Source organism: Lates calcarifer, linkage group LG5, assembly GCF_001640805.2.
Source record: "Lates calcarifer isolate ASB-BC8 linkage group LG5, TLL_Latcal_v3, whole genome shotgun sequence".
NCBI classification, from domain to species: Eukaryota; Metazoa; Chordata; class Actinopteri; family Centropomidae; genus Lates; species Lates calcarifer.
In genome coordinates this window covers 2,560,696-2,583,164 of record NC_066837.1, presented here as the reverse complement: position 1 = coordinate 2,583,164, position 22,469 = coordinate 2,560,696, and the positions used below count along the sequence as shown (strand labels likewise).

The following is a 22,469-nucleotide window of genomic DNA, read 5'->3' as shown; positions in this document are numbered from 1 at the left end:
CTGATGTGATAGTTGCATAGAAATACCTCTTTCATGCTTAGGAGTATTATAGGTTCTTTGTTCTGTCTTATTCAGTCTTAGTTGTTATTGTGACTAAACCTTCAGTCGGCCAGTTCCAACATGATGTTATTATCTAAACAAGATGGGAGCAATGTTACCTGAGTCTGACCTGAGTGAGAAAGAGGAAACCAGAGATGTACATCTTTCTCTCAACTCTCACCTCCTCCTTTACTTTCAACCTGAAACTGGACTGTTTCCCTCTTTTTGCTGCCTCCAATATTGGCAGAAATCATATGCTGTGTAATCCAAAACACATCAATACTGGAGAAGTGCAAGACACACTACATGGCAAAAACACTCAGCCATTGCAATCAGTTGTCATTGTTGGAACAATGTCATTCCAAAATCATGTGCATTAATCTGCTGAAAACTCTTCTGTTTTCAGGCTGCCCACCAGATGTTGAACCTGAACCTGATTTACTCCCATTCAGCCACAGGAGCATTAGTGAAGTCCCAACACTGATGCTGTGGGTGATAAGGCCTGGGTCGGAGCCAGCGTTCCAGATCATCCTAAAGGTATTGGATGGGATTTAGGTCAGGGCAGGCCAGTCTAGCTCTCCCACACCGAACTAGGAAAACCATTTCTTTATGGCGCCAGCTTTGTTCACAGGAGTATTGTCATGTTGAAACAGGAAGGGGCTAAATGCAAACTGTTGATACAATGTTGGAAGCACACTATTGTCTAAGATATTAGTGCGTGCTGTAGCATTAAGATTTCACTCAGATGGAATAAAGAGCCCAAACCACACAAAAGCATAGTCAGACTACTAGTACACAGAAGTATGTGCGGGGGTGTCAACATACTTTTGTGCTATGTCCTGGGCTGTGCTCATGGATGGAAATAAGCAAGTTTCATGTTCATTTTAAAGGAGGTAACACAGCCACAATCACCTGATTTCAGCCCAAATAAACACCTATAGGAGATTTATACAGAACAGAATGATGATTCAAACCAACAGTGGTGCTGTGTGTTTCATTTTCATCAATTAGAAATTATTTAATGGCACAAACTGCAGAAAACTTGGACGTTCCAGTGATTTATGCAGTGTCAGTGCAATTAAACGTTTCTCCACATGGTGGCAGTACTGTAAAGGCTATCAGAGGCTGTAAAGGCCCATTACATCCACAAACTTTATGTCGCATTTAATAAACTGTCAGATAGTTGTTGCTCAAATCACATGACTATTAATAGTATACCAATTAAACCAATGTCACTTTCTCTATTAAAGGCACTGAACTCTTTATAATGATCTAATTTTCAGTTTTTATTTCTTTTGTAAGTTTTCTGAGAGTTGTCAGTCATGTGTTCATTCTCTGGTTATTATTTAAGTAATCATTTATCAATCATTCCTATCTGAAAATTATTTCTGGTGAGTTGACTATCAGAAACTTTCTATGGTATATTTTTGTTATATTTCCAAGAGCATGTAAGAGTTGGAGATAGTGATTAACACCTGCTGAAAAAAATCGATTAACGAACAACGTTTAAGTCTTGGAAATCAACATTTCTCTCTTATTCTTGTTTTTTTAAACCATAGTTGATGCATAAATGTAACCTGACACTTCATATATGGTGACAGCAGATTGTGACTGGAGTAAAAACCATCACACCGTACTGTCAGTCCAGGGACAGGACTGGACAACCACCAGTTTGCGTTCATTCCGAAACTTGCTTGTGGCAGATGAGCCCTTCTCGATCCTGGGCGGAGCTCTGAGCTCTGGATCTGTTGTAGCACTTTGCTAACATTGCATAGTGCCACTCATTGTCTCTAACCCGGCTGACAGTCATTTCAAACAGTTGTTAGGTGAATGAAAGTTGCGTCCATGCGGGGTATCGGTGTCAAATTCACTTAACAACGCGCATCCAGCTTCTACACTCCGCGCAAAGCAAAACGTGGCTGATGAAAAAACCCCTCTCCTGTTCTGAATGAAGCGAGTCGTTTACAAGTGAAGAGTTGAGACACTTTTTCAAAGTTGCTCAACAAAAAAATCATCACCAACTCTGGTCAATATTTACAGAAGCAGGTTAGTGATTAACTGTCCGGGGTTGCAGTGCAGCTGCACACTGTCCCAGCACACGGAGAACGAGCAGTGTCCGCTTTACAATGCTGTGCGTTCGGGTTTGGAGAGGTCTGAGTCCCCGGTGCAGAGGAGGTCACTTGACAGCATGGAACCGATCCCGGAGCCACACCGGCGCTGCTGCTGCCAAGCTGGACCTCAGCGGGATTTATCCGCCCATAGCCACCCCGTTTACCGCCAAAGAGGACGTGGACTACCACAGGCTGCAAGAAAACCTGCAGAAATATGCCAAGATACCATTTAAAGGTCAGGCCTTGGACGCATAAGTAAAAAATAACGAACGAAACTCGAGGTTCTGTAAGGCCGGTGGAGTCTAGACAGGTTCCCAAAGTAGGCTCAGAGGTGCAGGGGTCACTGAGGTGGTCCACAGTGAGATAAGTTTGAGTGAACATGAAAGCATTGAAAGTTCATCACAGATAATCAGGTGTGTGTGAGACTCAGATGGGGTCCTTCGGGAAAATATCCAATCAAATTTCAGTCTGCATTTCCTAAGTGCAACTAAAAAAATGACTTGAAGAGGCACACTTCAAAACTAATTTAAGTCGTGCTAAACTCCTGCTCAGAGGTTCACTGGTCGTTAGTTAGTCATCAGTATTTGTTTAGGGACTTGAAAGAGAAGACAAACATCAGCACGGAGTAAAAAGCGTAAAATCACCTGGACGCTCTCTGGCGTTTGTCGCCCTCTGGTGGTCTTCTGGCGCTACTACAACTATAATATCTACACTTAAAAACAGCAGTCAGCAACTAATGGTGTTTATGTTACTACTAGCATTAATACAGGTAGTACTTATTATTATGCTACTTTTACCACTTGACATCTGTTATCTGTGATATTTTATACAGGACTGTCCAACAGTTTTAGGCATTAAAACTAAAGTGAGAATGCTTTCAAAAGTAATGCCATTAATGGTTTTTAAGTGCAGTTCAAAGTGAAACATTTGCTGTGACCACCATTTGGTCTTAAACCAACACCAGTTCTCCTCAGTACACTACTGGTACTGGCACTGCAGGCAGGGTGTTGAAGCATCTTAGTGAACTTACTGTTGTTCTGTGTCTTCTGTCTCTTCCTGTCCTCATTCCCAGACTGACTCATCTCATCAGTTCGTCAGGATGATCAATAATAGAAAAGCGGATAAAAAAATGAGACAAAAACTGTTTTGTGCTGCAGGTCTGGTGGTTCAGGGCTCCAACGGCGAGTATCCGTACCTGACGGAGGAGGAGCGGGTGGAGGTGGTGAGGACGGTTAGACGCTCCTTGCAGGCGGACAAACTGGTGATGGCTGGATCAGGCTGTGAATGTAGGCCTCATTGTGTGTGTACATATTCTAGTTCAGGGTTCAGTAATGATTACTTACAAACCTGTCTGTCCGAAGGCACAAACTATGTTATACATCCTCTGATGCATTATTAGGACAATACTTCCTGTGAAAGTTTTCAGTCATCAAGGTCATGGTTATCTCAAGAAGCCAGAGACATTTCAGCTTCTTGGATGAGAGATGAAATGTCTTCAATTATCTGCAACCTTCAGTTGCACTCAATACAACCCCTCTTGGATAACCATCGCTTCGCACGATGGAAGATAAGCATAGTCTCCAGACTTAAACCCAGCAAGCACAAAGCAACTCATTTGTGGGAACTTCTTCAGCAGTGTTGGGACAGACTCTCTGAGCAGCATCTGATCTCCATTGTAGAAAGAATGCCACAAGTGTGTTTGGCTGCTGAATGAGGCAGAAATTAAGATAAAATTCAGTTCAACAAGAAGATTCCAGGATTCCTTGGTTGTTGATTTTTTTTTTTTCTGTTCCTTAATTTGAGAAACAAAAAAAGTTCAAAAACTGACATTGTCAAAATGGTTACTGACACTGAAACTCATTATGGAAACACATCAAAACACCTGGTTTCACTCAAATGTTTGCCCACGTTGTCAAAATTCTTTAAACAGATTATTGAATATCATGATGTTTCAGAATAAATGCCATCAGGATATTACTTGGGAAGAAAAAGAAAAACAAGTTTTATTAGATAAAGTTAAATATTTGCGCAGCAGTTGTAAATTAGTTTATACAGTTCAGACTGAAATCAGAGTTTTAGAGGCATAAATAGATGAAAATAAAAAGTTCAGGAACACCATATCTTTCAGTTTTTCCAAGACTGCATCAATTAAATTTCAGTTTATTCAGCGCTGCAGACATCTGCATTTTAAAAGACTTACAAATGACATAATTTACTGATAATTCAGATTTCAGAGTGAGGAGGAGTATTGAGAGCTCAAATTGACTCCTCGTGTTTCCAGCATGTATTTTAGCAACCTTGGTTTTAAGCTTGTTATGAACCTGTGGTGTCGTTAATTTTTATGGGCTGACAATTGAAGTCAAATGGAGTCTGTAACCGTTTTATTGACTGCTTAGTTCTACAGCACATAATGAACATTCAGAGGGAAAAGATGTACATTATCTCGCTCTATAGTCCCTTTACTTTCCTCTTCTTCCTCCATTCACTGATGATATAAAAACCTCCTGGGCTCTTGCCTCATCAATTATTTCACAGTTATTCATTCAATAAACATTCCAGGGACACAGGTTTATTTGTTATCTTGGTCCTCCATGAAAAGTAAATGTTCATTTTTCTTTCCTTTTCCTTGTTTCACTGATGTTTTCCATTTGTCCTTCCTCTGTCCTGCTCTTCATACAGACTGTGCAGAAAAATTGAGGCCAAGGTTTTGGTATTTAGTCTCTTAAGTAAGAGAGGGAGAACATATACAGGTGATGGAGGACTTGTATGTGAGGGCATATGTGCATTATGTGTGCATAGACTTGTTTAGAATAAATATCTAGAAATGACATGCTGAACTGAGGGAGCAGACAGTGATAAATAGTATAGAGCTCCTGGCATCATGGGTTACTTTCCACCTCCAGTCCTTTAACTCTCTGTCTCACTAAAAGGTTTTTGACAGATGTGTAGCTGAAAAGGTGCAGATGAAGCCTGAGTGTGTGTTTGTTAGTAAAGCTGTTTCTCTTTCTTTGTCTGTTCAGCCACCAGAGCCACAGTGCAGCTCACAGAGAGGATGGCAGCGGCCGGAGCTGACGCTGTCCTGGTGGTAAATCCCTGCTTTTACAAGGGCAAGATGGACAGCCACGCTCTCATCCAGCACTTTACAAAGGTAAGATGACAGCACAAACACAAAGTGACACATACATTTATACTTTCAAGGACCCCAATATTATATTTCCTAATCCCTACACTACTCTTAACCCAGACCTGTTTCTGACCTTACCCTGAAGCCCAGTCTTAACCCTCGAACAGCTCTGAAAGATCTCTTCTAGAAGTGTTTTAAGACATGAGAAGGAAATTCACAGGAGTTGTATTTCAGGACTCGTGTGTCTGTGTCCCCCTGCAGGTGGCGGACAGCAGCCCAGTGCCGGTGGTACTGTACAGTGTTCCTGCCAACACTGGGCTGGAGCTGCCGTTGGACGCTGTGGTGCATCTGTCTCAACATCCAAACATCGTGGGCCTTAAAGACAGCGGAGGAGATGTAAGAGCACACGCACACTTCCACAGCATTTTTCCATGTAATCTGTGAATCGTGAAGAAATCCTGATCAGCTGTCAGTGCAGGTGTTGCTGAGCTGCAGGTAGAGAAACCTCTGTGTGTCACTGTAGCGTCCAGACTGCTCTGAGGAAGTAGCACCTCTTGCATTGTAAACACAAAGATGGATGAAGTGCCTCCCAGGCGACTATCATCACCATCTGTGTTCAGTGGAAGAGAAAACTTACTAATAGCGCCTTTAAGCTTTAGCTCTTTAACATGCTAACATCAGTATTAAATATTAAAAATGTCACTATGTTAATATAACATTTAGCCTTAAAAAATACCTGGATAGAATAGCAGATGCACCTACATTTACATGACCAAGGAATGGCCTCCACATTGTTAAAATTCAGGCACCCTGTAGTGCCTCAGACAGGTCAACAAGTCTAGTGGGATATACTCCATTATAATTTTATACCAGCTTGAGAGTGTGGAGCCTCTACAGGAAATCCAAGTAATACAGTAATATATTATAAAAAGTAATATATCCTTTCTTGCACCTCGTGTATTAGGAAGACCTAGGGGAGGTGAGACTGGGTCCAGTGTAAGCTCAGTTCCAAACATGTTCTGCATCTCATACAGGACAGATTCCCAGTATGTCTGTAGTTTGGGGCAAGACCAAAGGCAATGCATGAGGTTATCAGTGTTTATTTTGCATTTAGGGCATAGAGGAGAGCATCTAGGATTAAATTTGGAGAGGTGATCTGGCAATAAATGTACTCTGTGGTAATTTGAGTTGTGTGGCTCTGGTTCTGTTACAAATATTTTTTTTTTCTTTTTTGCACTGCCCCAGATAGCCTTCCAAACATTCCCTCTCCCAGGTCTGTCTGAGCTCCTGGGAGCCAACAGCAGGGTGTTCTCTCAGGATATTATACGACTTTATAAGACTTTAATCGACATGTATCTTTTTTCCTATATTGGAGACATCAAACACAGTTAATATAGTCTCTTATCTGAAAGTACTGAAAAAGGTAATTTCTCGGTACATCGTATTTCTGCATTATCTGGACAAAGGTCATTAGGACTCCCATTTTCAAAGAGAATAAATACCCTTCGCGTTCCAATGTTTGAACCTAGGTCCAAAATACATTTAGCCTTTTTGCTGCAGGGTCATCAAAGTCATCCGGATTCATCCTCAGGATCATGAATGTCTGTGCAAGACAATCCATTCAAGTTAGGGAGATATTTTACTGTCAAAGACCAGTGGCTTCGATGGCTAGAACTTATTCTCCACACTAAAACATATTTCTTTCCACAAAGCCAAGAGGCTGTGGAGAATAGAGCGGTGACTATCGAAGAACCTAAAACTAAAGTGTGTGTAGTCTTATCCTGCAGGGTTTATTGCAGGGTTACTTGTTGGGAAAAAAAGAACAGTGTGCTCTTGTCGAGCTCTTAGTACCTTTTTGTCTGTGTGGGAAGTGTGTGCAAGAAGTTGCAAATGGATTTCTGATTTGGGAAATAACATGTTTGTCCACTTGCTGGGAGACAGGAGCGTGGGCGTAGTTCAAGCACAGAGTGGCCGTGTTCAATTTGTAGGCGTGAGGAGGCCAAACACAGAAAACAAGGGGTGATGGGTCAATTTCAAGAAGGCAGACAAGTTGGAGAAAGATTATTCAGAATATGAGCAGCACATATTTCCCCAGATCAGTCAGCTCCTGCAGATTACTTTATCAAAAATGTCTTATATAATATAAATCACAGATTGAATTGAATCTTGTTATATTTTGGCCTAACTAACAAGAAGACACATTTCTAGAAAAGAAATTAGTGTGTTGTCTGCAGGCATTTGTGTGTTGACTGACTTATAGGCCAAATTTAAATTTGTCTCCCAGCAGTCTCTCACTGCATCTCACCTCTCATCACCTCTGATTGATCTAAAATTGCCTGTGATTGGCTGTGGAAAAGATTAAGTAATGTCAATGTTTTCTTTTTTCCTTTTCACTGCATTTGTTTCTGTCTACATGACAGCAGGTCACCATAAGTTTTCATGCAAAAATCTAAATTTCAAATTTAAGTGTTGACAACATGTAAATGCAGATTCATAATGCAGCTTTTTATCTTTGATTGTGTTTGAATTAATTTGTATGAATGCATGAAAGTCACACTACACAATTTTAGCCCTGATATTCCACTCACCAGCAGTTTCTGGAGAATGCAAAGAAAAACATCAAATCAGGGGCAAATCATTCATGTTCACTTGACGCTGGGAAATCAGCACTCCATCGTTATTTGTGAACTGTTCAAAGATGTGATCCAAAGGATATATAGCAGACTAAATATCTGGACCTGTCAGGGTGTCCAAACCCAGCAGTGTGAGCACAGTTGTGACAAGAGCACAAGACGTGTTTTACGTTTTACGCTACAAATCAAAATGAAAAACAGCTCTGATTGCTTGTTTCCTTTGGACATCCATTTGGGTAGAAAAAAACACGGTACATGAGGTGCTGGAGCTGAAATTCATTGTGGAAAAATAGGAAAGCATTTGCAGTATACTTGATGAAGCTTGAAGAGAAAAACTTCAACCTCAACAAAGCAGTATTACACAGATAACGGTGTGCAAATATCCTACTGTTTCAGCATGAAACAGTAAAATGTACAGTATTTCTCTGCACTAAAGGAGGGGTATAATGTAGAATAATGGAAATGAACATGTGAAGCACAAACCCCTCAAAATTGCACTTAAGTAAATGTACTTTCCTCCACTATTTGTGAGTGATTTCAGTGGAGTATTCCTTTAAACGCAGCTGCTCTGAGACTCAGATCGGCAGCTGCAAAATCCACAGATTTTCTCAGCTGCTTCTGAAACAAACAAACAAAATGAATCCATGGTGACATGTGTCTCTATTTTGGGTGTTGAAGCAGTTTAATGATTGTGTTTTTATTTTCTCTGTACAGCAACAAGATATTGTGACACTCATGTCACAGGTTCAAATCCTGCTTGAGACAGTTGTCATGCACCAATTTCTTTCCTAACTGTCTCCAATCTGAGCAATTTGAAAAACATGAATGTTTGAGAAATACCCTCTGCTCATCTGTGGAGCCGTTAATGCTCTTGTCATGTAGTTATTATATTTACTGCTTTAACATTTCTCCCCTCAGGGATGATTAAAGTTTCATCTCATCTCACCTCATCTCTAATCTGATTCCTCTTGCCTACGCCGTTGCACACACATCGAATGTTTTCATTGCTGTGCACCTCCATGTATGTGCCAGACGTGTGAATACAGTGAACGTTATGGTGAGGTGTCGTTGCCTTTGCACGGCGACTAAAATCTACCTGTCTGATCCATCCAAACAATTATCATCTCCAAATGGAATAATTACAACACCTATTATTATTTGTCTCCGCAAGAGAGCCAGGAACATTTATAGCTACTTCTTAACAGCTCTCACCTGTAAAATAGTCATGAACACTTAGATATGACATGACATGACACAAACTAACGATGCTAATTTTCCTGTCAGTTGTCACAAAAACGTGTGCTGTCAATTAAAATGACAGGCTTAAATAATTTAAAGATATTTCCTCCACGTTCCCAGCATGCTCTGTCAAACTAGTAACAATTCATCCTGATTTCTTAACATTGTTTTACATAAAATGTAAAATATAACAGTTAGCATCTGTAACATTATAGTATTTGTAGACACAGAATCTCTGTGTGTTTTATTTCAAAACTCAGGAGCCTGCACCAAAAAAAAAATAAAAAAAAATCAAAGTTTTACATGTTGTAATATGTGATGACATGTATCTGATTAGACCTTCAAATACCTTGTTTGAATATAAAAGAAAAAAAAAAGTGCATGCATCTCTAGATACGCATAATTACTGGCTAATAGATACATTTTATATCTACTAATACTTACATGATGATTCTCAGGCAAGTTCTGGAGTTTAAAGAAGATTACATGGAAATATGAACGTTCATTTGTGATGGACACTGGAAATGATGACAATAGTATGAATCACGTTCAGTCTAAAAATATACGTATCGTTATGAGTCATATTACCTCATGTCTCTCCCTCTGCCCCCCCCAGGTCCTCCTCCCTGATGGTGAGGGGACACTGCTCTTGAGTACAGGGACACTGAGGGAGAATGGGACCCACAGTCAGGTTTATGAGGCTGTTCTGTACATTTCACCAGACTAAAGCTAAGACACAAAACCTCTTAGAATTAGATGTTTGTTAAAATAATAAGAGAGAATAACAGAATATTTAATTTCTTATGCAAAGGCATCTCTGTCCTACAACGAGAACGATCTGCTTCCTGAGGTTCAGTGTGGACTGAGAAAATAAAAACTGATAGATTAATACAAAAGGGATCTAACACAGCTTTTCTAATGTATATGTGTTTATTAGTTGTTGTTCTATCAGTCCACCACTGAAATGTCTCAACTGCTGGATGGATTATGATGAAATTCATGTTCCCCAGAGTATGAATCATCCTTCATCTAGCACCATCATCAGGTTCAAATGTGAAATCTGTGGTTAATAAACCACAATGAAGGTTTGAATGTGGTAGGGTTGATCAGTTTTTTAATTCATACATTATCACCCTAGTCCTCCACAGAATAGGGCCATTCTTTCCCCCTCCAAAATACTTGATTCGTACAGTAGAGGGTTAAGTTTCCCCAGGATCTTGAGTTGCACACTTCAGGCTAAGGACAATAATGAGACTTTGAAAATAAGAGCTAAACTAATGAGTGTTTTTCTGTCACCAGGGCAGACAGTAGTCTTGCTGCGATGTTATTTTTCCCACTGGGGAGCTGTATCTAAATAGCCAGAGTGCTCAAGCTTTCAGGAGACCAGCAGGAGCTCCTATAACCTGATTGACTGACTGATCAATTACAGTCCTGCGTGTTTGAAATGACTGATATGGGGAAACTGATTGACACCCGGCGGTTAAAAATAGACCCTCCCTGGTAACGGTGATGGAGGCTGAAACCGCAGGCTGCAGGTTTTCCCTGTGGAGTTTTCAGCTTCATGTGCAGCAGTGGAGTCATCTTATACTCCCTTTGAACATTTCAGGTTTATTTGGATTCAACGCTTCATATCCGGATTGACAAAAGAGAATTAAAAGATGCAAAACAAAATAAGGGGCTTATAAATTATTCATGAGCTTCTCCCATCCTCCTCCTCCCCCTCCTCCTCTTTTGAAGTTGATTCCTCTATTTTATCTCACTTGGGACTTGTCTGTTTTTCCTCTTTTTCTGTGTCTCCTTTTTCTTCCTCTTTCATTTGGGATGTTGAACGATTCTCTCCTCCCAAAACCTCAGCCATGTAAAGAGTCACTGCTCGTCTCAATTTGAGCGATTTGTTTACCTTGGGAGACGTGGGGTTTATCCTCGTCTCTTGTGACAGCCTCTCCTGGGATTAAATAGCTACACCAGAAATTAGTCCTGACAGCAGGGAGGAGCTATGACAATGAAACAGTCCTGATTTTTTACCTTCTTCTCTGTCCCTCTCTCTCTCTCTCTCTCTCTCTCTCTGGCTCTTTTTACCTGTTCCTCAGATCACACGGATTGGCCTGATTGTTCACAAAACCAAAACACAGGATTTCCAGGTGTTGGCGGGCTCAGCAGGGTTTCTCATGGCCGCCTATTGTGTTGGTAAGAACCCTAAAACAGGACTAACAGCGCTGTTGTTCCTCACAGGGAGCTGTCGCTAACATATCCCCCAGGCTGCCATCTCTGTTTGTTTCTTTTATCTAAAACCAAAGTAGAGAAGTTGACTTTTGCTGTCTTTTTTGTACATCTTTCATTTTGGGTCTTCACTGCACTGAAGTATAAAGAAGCGTCAGTGTATTTCGGTAATATCTTTATCGTTATTGGTCAGCCATCAGACATCCTGTTTCCATCCGTAAAGCCTTGTGTTGTGTTCTGGGGTCACTTCCTGTTGTTGTTTCAGATTTCGCTCACACTCCACATAAACCGAGCAGCTTCCCGAAGGGATTGTGTGTCACTCTCTACCGAATGTGCAAAATTTCAGGGACATCATCCTGATATTGAGTTGCTCAGGATACATGTCCTAAACATGCCCTGAACATATCCTCATATAGATTACACATACTTTACATTAGTGTCAACCATTTTCCAAAGAATATTATAACTTTGTAGATTGTTTTCCAACCTTCAAGACAGCTTTTAAGGCTTCATTTAATTTCACTTAAGAAACCAATCAGTAAAAACGTGGAAATTACTTGAGATAGGTAATCTATCACACAGTACAATTAGTCAACTTTAATTAATTTGCTGAAGTTGTGCTTTCATTGTTCACAGCTGAAAGTGTGAGCACTCTTGCTCTAAAAACTCCTTTTTGTGGTGTATTTGAGGAAATTATAGTCTTGTGTGCAGACCAAAAAATAAGCAAATATTTACCTCATTGAAGGATAAAGTGACTGTTTTTCAATTACACTCTTGCTGTTATGGAGGCAGTTTTCAAAACAATCCCTGCTTACAAATGCATTGTTACAACCAGGAAGAAACTGTCACATAATACATAAGGAAAATAACGCTGAATGTGTTCAGTGTTCAGATTTATTGTCCATTCCAATTCAAGGGAGATGCACCGATATTTTCTTTCATTCAGAAAGTAATTAAGTATAAAAACAACAACTCACCTGCCACAAAATGTGTCACATAACCTCCTGTATCAATCATCAAGTATTCTTAAAGCAGTCAGCAGTTAGCAACACATTAGCCTCAGAGCTACTTTAATGGCTGGCTCTGTTAGCAAATAACCCAACAGAAAAACTGAATTCACCTAATACAGAGAACATTTGAGAGGTAGATAAAATATACTGTGTAGCTGAGGCTAGTGCAGAGGAGGCTTTAAGCTCTTCATTTATGCTCTACAACCTCCTCTAAGTAAGTAAGTGTTAGTAGCCATTTCTGAAAAAAGTTCACGCTGCATGTCCAGCACCAAACTGCAGAAAGTTAGCCATCTGTTTAAGTAAGTAACATCAAGCGTCTGCTCTGATTCTAGCCTGACCATTTTATATTTTTATCACCCTAAGTTTTCTCTTTGAGTTTTCCCATCCTGTGGCGCAGCATGTGATCCTTCATTTGATGTTGCAGTAAATCATAAAACATCAGCAATCTTTCACAGCATCGTTATGAAGAGATTTCTTTTACCTTCTTAGTATGTCGGCCACGTACAGTGAACTGTAAGCTTGGATCAGATAACACGTTAGGGGATCTGCATCGATACGATGCTCAGGAACCTAATGAGTCATGTTGTCCCACTGCCAGCGCTGTCAAACTGTCTGTCACACGTGCACGCACACGCACATGCACTCCCACACCTCTCTGATCTTTGCTCTCTGACATGTTCTCATCTTCACAGCTGAAATATGAGAGTAATTGGCTGTGGGTGTGTGTGTGAGTGTGTGTGACTGATGCAGAGCAAGGTAACGCTGGGTGATTGATATGATAATGTGTCCGTGCTGTGAGTGCGCGCTGAAGTTTTGATGTCCGCATTCGTGCTCTTGACACCCCCCACAATGATGCAGCAGGAGGCGGTCCCTCTACCTGTCAGTCCAAACCTCTTAGAGCCTGAAGACAAAAAGCTTTGATGAAAAAAGTTCTGATTGCTGACTTGAATCTGCTTCTGTACTCTTGCTGGAGTGTTTCTGTGTTTACAGACTGAAGCTAATGTTTCTTTTCTCACGAGTCTTATTTCAGTGACAGAAACTTGGCAAAACACCAGTTGTTGTCAAGTGCTGATATTATTATTACACAAGGACACTTATTGAATTAACTGAAGTTGTCCTTTGTTTATGGATTGTGCTTTTTTTTGCGTAATCAGTCCACTGTCAGAGAACTGCAGTGAATTTCCATGCTGCCTTTCATTATAAAGCAGGTGCTTTGTAAACACTGTGAAAGTATCTGAGATACCACAAATATATCTTCTTATGGATATCAAAACTATGGAAACACTGGAAAATCGTAGCATATGGGACCTTTACCATCGTATTTATGTTTGTTAAACCACCACTGGTGTGTGACCTTACACACATGTGGGATGATAGATTTAAAAAATCTAATTTTGGAACAGATTCAATATTTCTATTTGTAGTCAATTGAACACAATTACCCACAAGCCTGAGTCCGTCATTGTTTAAATGTCCCCAGCTTGACAGTAATCATTAGTTGCAGCCTTACATGCAATGTATATATTGATAGATTATTGTGTTATTGTGCACGTTTCCATGTGCGTAAAGTTAGGTGGGTCATCCCCAAAAAATGTATTTTCAGTTGGTTCTGGTCTAGAAACCTCTTCCACTCTCCTGTACATGTTAAGTTGTATTTTTGCCTCACTCTGTTTCAGTCCAGCCTCTCTGTTCATGAGCCGTCACTTGCAGTGCAGCGAGGAGGCGGGGACACTCACCTGTCAGTCAGCAGCGTTAGGCAAGCTGCTGTCAGCTGTGTGATCTGAGCGTCGACAGGGCACAGAAACATAAATCAGACAGAAAAAATCCGCCCATCACCACCCTCTGGCTCGTTTATCCACAACAACAACAACTCCAAGGCCACGGATGGAGGCAGATTCTCTGCTTTTCTCCTCTGCCAGACAGACAATGAGATGTCACACTGAAAGGCCATGATATCTTGTTGCCTGGGAAAATGTCTGTGTATCTTAGCTCTGTAAATAATAAAAAAAAAAGAAAGAAAAACAGACATCATATGAAGCGCTGCTGCCTACTGATCTGTCAGGGAAAAAAAGAGGAGGGTGGAGAAAACCAAGGCTGGACTTCCATATCAGAAACGCTGTGCTGACAGTAAATCAACTATGTCTGTGTGTTCACAGTTGAAATGTAAAAGCAGGAGTATGATGGATGGCTTTATTTAAGAGGAATATATGTTCAGCTTAAAATCACGCAGAAAACACGCGTCTGTCCTTCCTGTTGAGTTTTATCTTCGGTTGTTTGAGCACTGAATTCTGTCACGTGAAGGATTATGTGGTTCTCTGCTGGTTGAGGAAATTCTCCAACGTCTTCGGCAGCTCAAGTGCTTCTTGTACTTTGCTGTGATGCATGCTAATGTTATAGCGCACTATGCGTGATCGATGGATGGAACATTTAAGATTCTAAACGTACTATATATATGCTGAGTTGAGTGATTGTACACAGTGGACGGATCAAACGTGTGATCTCTAAGGCCACCTCCTTCAGCCTTCCTCAGTGAGAAACCATACTTTGATAATTGGCGTTGAATAGGAGTACAATGGAAAAACTGCACTGAAATCTGAGTTTTAATACAGAGGAATCTTGCAAGATTTCTTGATATCCAAACCTTTTTGGCTTGAAATGTCCACTTGTGACCAGAGAGTTTTCCTCTGTGGAATATTTCATGTGATGTCTGTGATAACTCAGTAACGCCTTGAGGGAATTTCTTCAACTTTGACAGACATGTTCACTCTGACTGAAGGATGAACGGATTAGATTTTGGTGGTCAAAGGTCACTGTTTTTGGTCATAACTCAGAGAGAGATCTAATGTTGACAAGTCAACTCTCTCTGATTACAGCTCCTTTTTCCAACACATGTAGGCAACTAAACTGCAAAAGAAGGCTCAAAAGATCAAGAACATATTTCATTATGTAATAGTTAACTTAAAAACGAGACCGTACAGTGATTCTTCAATTTTCCCTGGTCTGTGGTGTGTGTTTGTAGGTGCAGTTGGAGGAGTGTGTGCGCTCGCTAACGTTCTGGGCCAGGAGCTGTGTGAGCTGGAGCGTCTGTGTGTGTCCGGTCGCTGGGAGGAAGCCAGAGTCTTGCAGCAGCGCCTCATCGAGCCCAACGCCGCCGTGAGTACCATCTGCTGCACGGTGGACGCTTTTATCCACCGTACCATGAAACAAACGCTCCGCGGACACAAGCTCCCAGAAATAGTGACAGACTGGAAGCTGTCATGCTCTCTGGGGCTTCCTGATCTGAGCCTGAAATCATTTCTCTGATTGCACTTTCCCAGCAAACAAGTCACAATTTGTTTTGGTTAAGGACTGCTAAAAACTTTCTCAGAAGAAAGTGAGTGGGGGGAAAAGTACATATGTCATGTGCTGCTTTTAATGACCTCTTTCCCTTGGAGATTTGAACACTTGAGCTGTATTTGTACATAATTTGTGGTTAAACTGAACAGATTTAGTCGATTTTATCCTCTCAGAAATATCATGTCCAAACCAGGCAACTTCCCTCTGGAATGTGTACACTATTTTTACATCAGGTGCTGATAATGTGATGCACAGAAGTTAAACTAATTTAAAGTGAAAATTGAATTAAAATTTTCTTCATTCATTTAAATATTTTCAAGGTTCAGTCCCTCTACTTTTATTTAATTTGAGTGTTGAATTAGTGATTTACTTAAGTTGTTGTATTTGCATATAAATAACAAAATTACAAGGTGTAAGTGAGTTTTCCACCATTTCAGAAAATACATATCCGCTGTGATGATGGATGGTACAAAAGTAAAAACTTACAATGAGACTATTTAAAAGAGATCAGGCTAAATTCTTTAGTTGACATATAGTTTAAATTTAATCTTGTGGATTCTGTAAATTGAGAAGAAATGAAACAGTTCTTCCCTGAAAATATCTGTTTAGCTCTTTATCTGTTTTAGCTCTAAGTTAAAGGATAATTGTGGTAGATTTCAGCCAAGTGTATTTACCATAATTGTGATAACTTTTCATTTGCCACCTCGTTTATAGAGAGACAGGTAAACAAGGACTCAGGCAAAACAGTGGGGCAATCAGCGCAAGCCCCCTACAGCTTTCCAAATAAACACGATTTCTTACATGAATCATCTCAAACAGCTGTGTCTGCGTCTGACTGAAAGAAAAATACAGATTGTAGCAGCCACGTTCATCCTTTAACAGTGTTTGTGAGAGAGTTGTGTTGCCGTATGTTGCTCACAGCACTGAATGATTTGCTTCAGGCCACAAACATGTCTGTTGAGTTGTGTTAAATGTCATTGCCCTAACAGCATCGGTCTCCCACACAACCACCTCCACAGGACGCATCATGAAAATCCATCATCACTCTAATATCGTATGCAGCAGCCAAGTATTGATCACAGACACTAAACCTGTCTGATTTCAGGTGTCTTCATTGATAAAGCTTTGGAGACTGACTGGAGCTCTGTGTTGCTAGGTGACCAGGAAGTTGGGAGTTCCCGCCCTCAAGCAGGCGATGGAGTGGTTCGGTTTCCACGGAGGCGCCTGTCGATCACCTCTTCAGCCGCTCACAGAGGCCGAAACCAAGCAGCTGAGGCGGGACTTCTCCTCCAACGGCTGGCTGTGAGGTGTGTGTGTGTGTGTGTCTTCACTTTACCTGGAAACCTTTTAGCTGTTCAGGCCTTAGATCTGTCCTCCATGTGACATGGGATGGAGGCGGTGGGGAGTGAGGGGTTGGAAGAAAGAAAATAAATCTGTTGCTGCCTCATATCCGCCCGTAAAAATATCAAAAACCCAATCACCTTATTTTGTTTCGATTCAGTGTGGTCAACAATACGCAATACAAAATGAACAGTATTACAGACCTGTAGGTTTGTTCTGAAATCATCAATGTCCATGCTTTGTAGCAATGTCACAGAAAAAGAATCACAAACTTAAATGAATTGAAACAAGTGTGCTGAAGAGTGATTTACATTGTTGATTAACCAAAAAAAAACAACTAAACCTTTTACAGACTGCATGATGGATCAGTCATTACGCTGACAACACATCCATAGCTCCTGTCAGACTGGCTACTTAAATATAAAAGCATAACAACCAACTGTTATCACCCATGTAATCAGAACAAAACACCCACTGATTTTCTGTGTTATTGTTAAAGAAAGTTTTTACTCATTCTTCTGTTGACTTTACACAAAAACAAATCACTGTCATTCCATCAAGTTGCTGATGAACACTCAGTTTTCTGTAAAGTTAGAGTAATGTTACAAATAAAACTCTACATCAACTTGTTTTGACAATAAAATTGCATTTCACTTCAGTAGTATATATTTCCCTTTCTTTTAATGCTGAAGAAATCAGATCAGCCTCTATGGGCATTGATTTTCGCCTCCACTAAGGAGGTTGTTTTCACCCACGTCTGTCTGTTTGTTTATTTGTCAGCAGGATTATGCAAAAAAAAAAAAAAAAAAAAAAAAAAGAAGCACTGAACCAATTTGCACCAAACTTGGTGGAGGGATGGGGCACAGGTGAAGAAGAACTCATTAACATTTTGGTGTGGATCAGGGATTTCAATCAGCTGTATGCTGCTGCTGGAAGTGACACCTTTGGCCTTAAAACCAAACCAATAAGCTAAGCTACAAAGCTCAAAGTTGTTGGATAATCCGACAATGACAGAAACTTCATACAGAAGTTGGCGGCACTTTGTATGAAGTAGTTTCAAGCACAACCCCGACTTTAACTCTGTTTTGGTTTGAAACTGAGTCTGACCCCTTTCACTTTCTACATAATCACAGGAACCCTTTTTAATATAAAAGTTTTAGAGCTTTAATGACACAAATTCCACCAAAACATTTTGAATAGAGAAAGGTCTATTGAAGAAACTGTCAACAACTTCACTGTCTAAAGATCAGGACAGAGGAATGAAGCTCTGAACTTTTCTAGTTTGAAAGAAATTCTAGTCTCAAGTTCATATTAATTCAACCGTTTGGGGATGTTACTACAGTACCATACAGAAAGCATTAACTCATTCATGTTAAGGCACCTGTTCAAGGATTTCAGATATAATGAATGAATTCTTTTTATTCACTTGTCTGTAAAGCCTCTTTCCAAGGGCAGTGACAGAGCTTCAGGTTTTTGCTAAAGAATTAAATGAAGAAAATCTGTAATAGGATTTTCTTTTTAATTTTTGAATACCGGTCATTACTGTGTCCCTCAGACAGCTCAAACTTTTCATTCCTTTCAGAGACAGAAATGGAGGTGGGTTAGGGTTAGGGTTGAATTTTAAGTTTCCTAATCCACTTTTTGGATTTTATTTCACAGTTTTTATTAAGTGTTGACAACATTGGTAGAACATTCACTGACTTCTGTGTCTTGTGTAACCTTGCACTGCACTGTAATAATACTAATGCAGGAGTGGAGTGTTTTGGTGTATGCTGGTTGGAAATAGTAGTGGTCCCTCACTGTTCCATACATGATAAACACTCAGTAATTTACTCTGTAGTGAACAGTATGATAGGATTTCAGACACTAATGAATCGTCATCTCTTTGCTCTGTCACTGACATGTATAATGTTATAATTTACACATACTTGAAACAACATTTAACCTTAAATAGCAGCTTCTGAATAATTGTGATGGTACACTGACTTGTAACAGGGAGAATGGAGCCTCTGTCATACCCACTTTGCACCCTGAACATCTGTTTTTGCTTTGTTGAGCAGATCTCCCTCTAACTGAGTGATAGTCAGCAGCTTAACCTGCTGGAATCAGGCCCAGCGAGTTCCAGAGTGATGCTGAACTGTAGATCAGTTAAAAAAACCGGTGTTCATCTCTGATATCCAGGAAACTGACACAATTATCAAGAGTTATAAAGAGAGTTTGGTGTGTTTGTTACAGCAGCAGCACCTCCTGCTCCAGAAGCCGGGGATCATGGGTAATATACGCCGTTGGCCGTGTTTCAGTTCAGTGAGTGGGACTGTGCAGTCAGAGCTCTGGTTGAGTAATTGAAAGGCTTTAACCTGCTTTTTACAGCCTGTTTGAGGTGGCAATATTGCACTGTTATTCTGCCTCACCGTATACAAAAGGCTTTATGGTGCCATGGCCACTGCGCTTTTACTCCATTGTAGGAGATGCATAATTTCTACACTTCTGACACCAATAAATACAAGAAGGAAATAAAATGCACTAAGTAGAAGACTTACCTGTATGTCTGGTAGCCTCATATAATTTGTAGCACGTCTTTGGATGCTCTTCTCTAAAGATCGTCACTGTCAGCTGTAATGAGCCACGGATCTGGCTTGTCCCCTTGACAGGAAAGGTTTGAGGTTCATATGTTAAATGTTTCCATTGGTAGATGTCAAAAGCCATAGCTCAGCAGGAGGCAGAGCTGTACGTCACATGCACAGTTTGTAGCAGAATAAACTGCCATAGCACTCTTTGATGTGAAAAAGTTAAAAGCCGAAAATGTCTGCAGTAATTAAAGCCAAGTGAGGCAGGTAGCCATGGCAATGAGAGCCCTCAGCTTTTTCACATAGCAGTTTCTTTGCTTTTATCCAACCGTGACTCCAATTAGCACCTTTTTAGCAGGAGATATTTTCAAAACTACCTACTGGATCATAAAGAAAGGATGCATTGTTTTTCGTCCTGCGCCTCTGTGACGAGGACACTGCGCAGGAGACTCCGGGGGAAAAGCTCTCATTACAAAACAGTGTTGAAATCACCATCAACCCAGTTTTAGGTGAATCACTGCTTATGTTTCTATTCAAGGACAATGTTAATCTTTAATGTTCCATGATTTAAGACGTATTAAAATCACTGTTTGGATACAGGCTCATTACAGTTGAGGACACTGAGTGTGTGTTGTCATGGAACGTGGAGGTTTTACATGATCATCTTGTTCAGCTGTTTTCTGCACAGTATGGTGCTGTACAGAGGTTTATTATAATGTTTACCTATGGTCAGACATCAGACATATTCATATCTGTTTTGTTAATAACATTATTAGAAGCTTTCAGCACTTTTGTAGCTTGTACCTGAATCTCTGCTCTTTAGAATTTGTTCTCTGTCGCTCAGTGTAGCTTCAGTGTTTACAGACCCATCCAGAGGAAATGATACTTGACTGTGTGCTGCTGTGTATATTTTTGTGGAAAGCAGCTGTCTGCTGCTGCTTGAAATGTCAGTGATGAAAACTTCAACTAACTAAATGTTAGAACAACTGCTTGTTGAATAACCAGTGTATGAAAGGACTGCAGGAGCTTTGTATGTGTCAGAACAGTCACGAGCAATCTGTCAATAACTGCAACTTCATGGAGAAATTGTTTGTTTCAGTATTATCACCTTGACTCTCTGTTGGTGCGACACTGAGTTTGACCCCTTTCATGTACCACTGTTATTATAAAATACCAGGTAGCAGAGCTTTACACAAATTCCACCAAAACATTTTGAGGAGAAAAAAAAGGTCTGTTCATCTGTCAACAACTTCACTGTTTAAAGATCAGAACAGAGGAATCAAGCTCTGAACTTAAAGAAATTAAACTTAATATGAACATGAGAAAAGCCTCAAGTTCATATTAATTCAACCGTTTGGGGATGTTACTACAGTACCATACAGAAAGCATTAACTCATTCATGTTAAGGCACCTGTTCAAGGATTTCAGATATAATGAATGAATTCTTTTTATTCACTTGTCTGTAAAGCCTCTTTCCAAGGGCAGTGACAGAGCTTCAGGTTTTTGCTAAAGAATTAAATGAAGAAAATCTGTAATAGGATTTTCTTTTTATTTTTTGAATACCGGTCATTACTGTGTCCCTCAGACAGCTCAAACTTTTCATTCCTTTCAACAGAGAAAGGGAGATGGAATGATTTTTGACTTTCTTTCAAGTTTCCTAATCCACTTTTTGGATTTCATTTCACAGTTTGTTGACCTTATTTGTTGCACGTTCACTGACCCCTGTGGCCCTCAACCTTCTTGAAGCTCAATCACTATAAATTCTACAATCTGGAGGTCGCAGTGAGAATCATCACTGAAGCCTTTTCTTCCTTAAATACATAAAACCCGCTGCAGGTAATTGGTTTTGCGTTTCTTTCCCTCATCTTCGTCTAAGCTGTAGTTTATTCAAGCGGCCACATGGGGGCGACGCTCCCCATCGTGCTGCTCCTGCACTGCCTGCTCTGCGTCAAGGGCATCCCTTTGATCTCAATCAGAGGATCTTGGACCCGCGGGGGTTACCGATGCCAACGCTCCCGGTGGGCACGCAGGAGGGGGGGAGGGGACCCGGCATGTATCTCGCTCCTGCTCCTGGGGCGAGCGAGTGGCGAGTCAGCAGAAGCTGCCCTCAGCGCTGCAGCGTCACAGGGAGGAGGGTGAGGATGACATGGAGAGGACATCAAATCTAACCCCCCTCCCCTGTACACTCCTGTTTCCTCCACGCTTCATCATCCCTCCACACCTGACAGTTTGTCGTTCATCTCCTCCTTCTCCTCCTCCTCCTTCTCCTCCTCCTTCCCTCCGTCATCTCTCTCTGCTCTCACTTTCCTCTTCCTTCTCTCCTCTCTCTGCATCCCAGCCCTTCAGGCGATGCAGTGACCTCTCTGTGTAGTGTAGCATGTAATGCCCAGTCCCTCTTTCCCTCTTTTCCTCTCTCTCCTCTTGCTCCCGCTCTGGCAGTGCCCCAGATTAAAACCAAGCTTAAAAGATTCCCAGATTCCCCCACCCCCACCCCTTCCTTTTTGCCTTCCCATCTCTTCCCTCCCTCCCTCCCATCCTCTCCTCTTTCCTTCCCTGTGGTTAGCTGCTGCTGCCTGACTCACACTGCACTCCCTCCTTATCTCTGAGAGTGTGTCCATACTGAGCTGATTTTGAAATTTCATCGTCGTTTGCATCTGAAAACACGTATGAGAAAAACCCAACGCCTACATCAAACATACATTTTCCACCCGCTGTGCTCTGACTACTATAAGCCTGATCAACACTTGTTTTACTTTACATTAGAGTATTTTGGCACCATAGCACAAATGGGTACACATTTGTTGGCAGTTGAAGCTCTTATGGAGCAGAGCGGAGATTTGAAGGACAAG

At 40.8% G+C, this 22,469-nt stretch overlaps 1 protein-coding gene across 1 annotated transcript; it reads left to right on the top strand.

Moving 5' to 3' along the window:
* Positions 1-1,803: 1,803 nt before the first annotated feature.
* On the top strand, positions 1,804-17,711 carry hoga1 (4-hydroxy-2-oxoglutarate aldolase 1). The gene is made up of 7 exons (XM_018672551.2): positions 1,804-2,385; positions 3,308-3,436; positions 5,171-5,298; positions 5,536-5,670; positions 11,237-11,333; positions 15,396-15,529; positions 16,869-17,711. The coding sequence occupies exons 1-7, from the start codon at positions 2,166-2,168 to the stop codon at positions 17,016-17,018; spliced, it is 993 nt and encodes a 330-aa protein (XP_018528067.1). The 5' UTR covers positions 1,804-2,165; the 3' UTR covers positions 17,019-17,711.
* The last annotated feature ends 4,758 nt before the right edge of the window (positions 17,712-22,469 follow it).

Coding starts and splice junctions, on each gene's coding strand:
- hoga1 (XM_018672551.2), top strand. CDS start 2,166: ATGCTGTGCGTTCGGGTTTGGAGAGGTCTGAGTCCCCGGTGCAGAGGA. Junction 5,299..5,535: donor TCATCCAGCACTTTACAAAG/GTAAGATGACAG, acceptor GTCCCCCTGCAG/GTGGCGGACAGCAGCCCAGT. Junction 11,334..15,395: donor CATGGCCGCCTATTGTGTTG/GTAAGAACCCTA, acceptor GTGTGTTTGTAG/GTGCAGTTGGAGGAGTGTGT.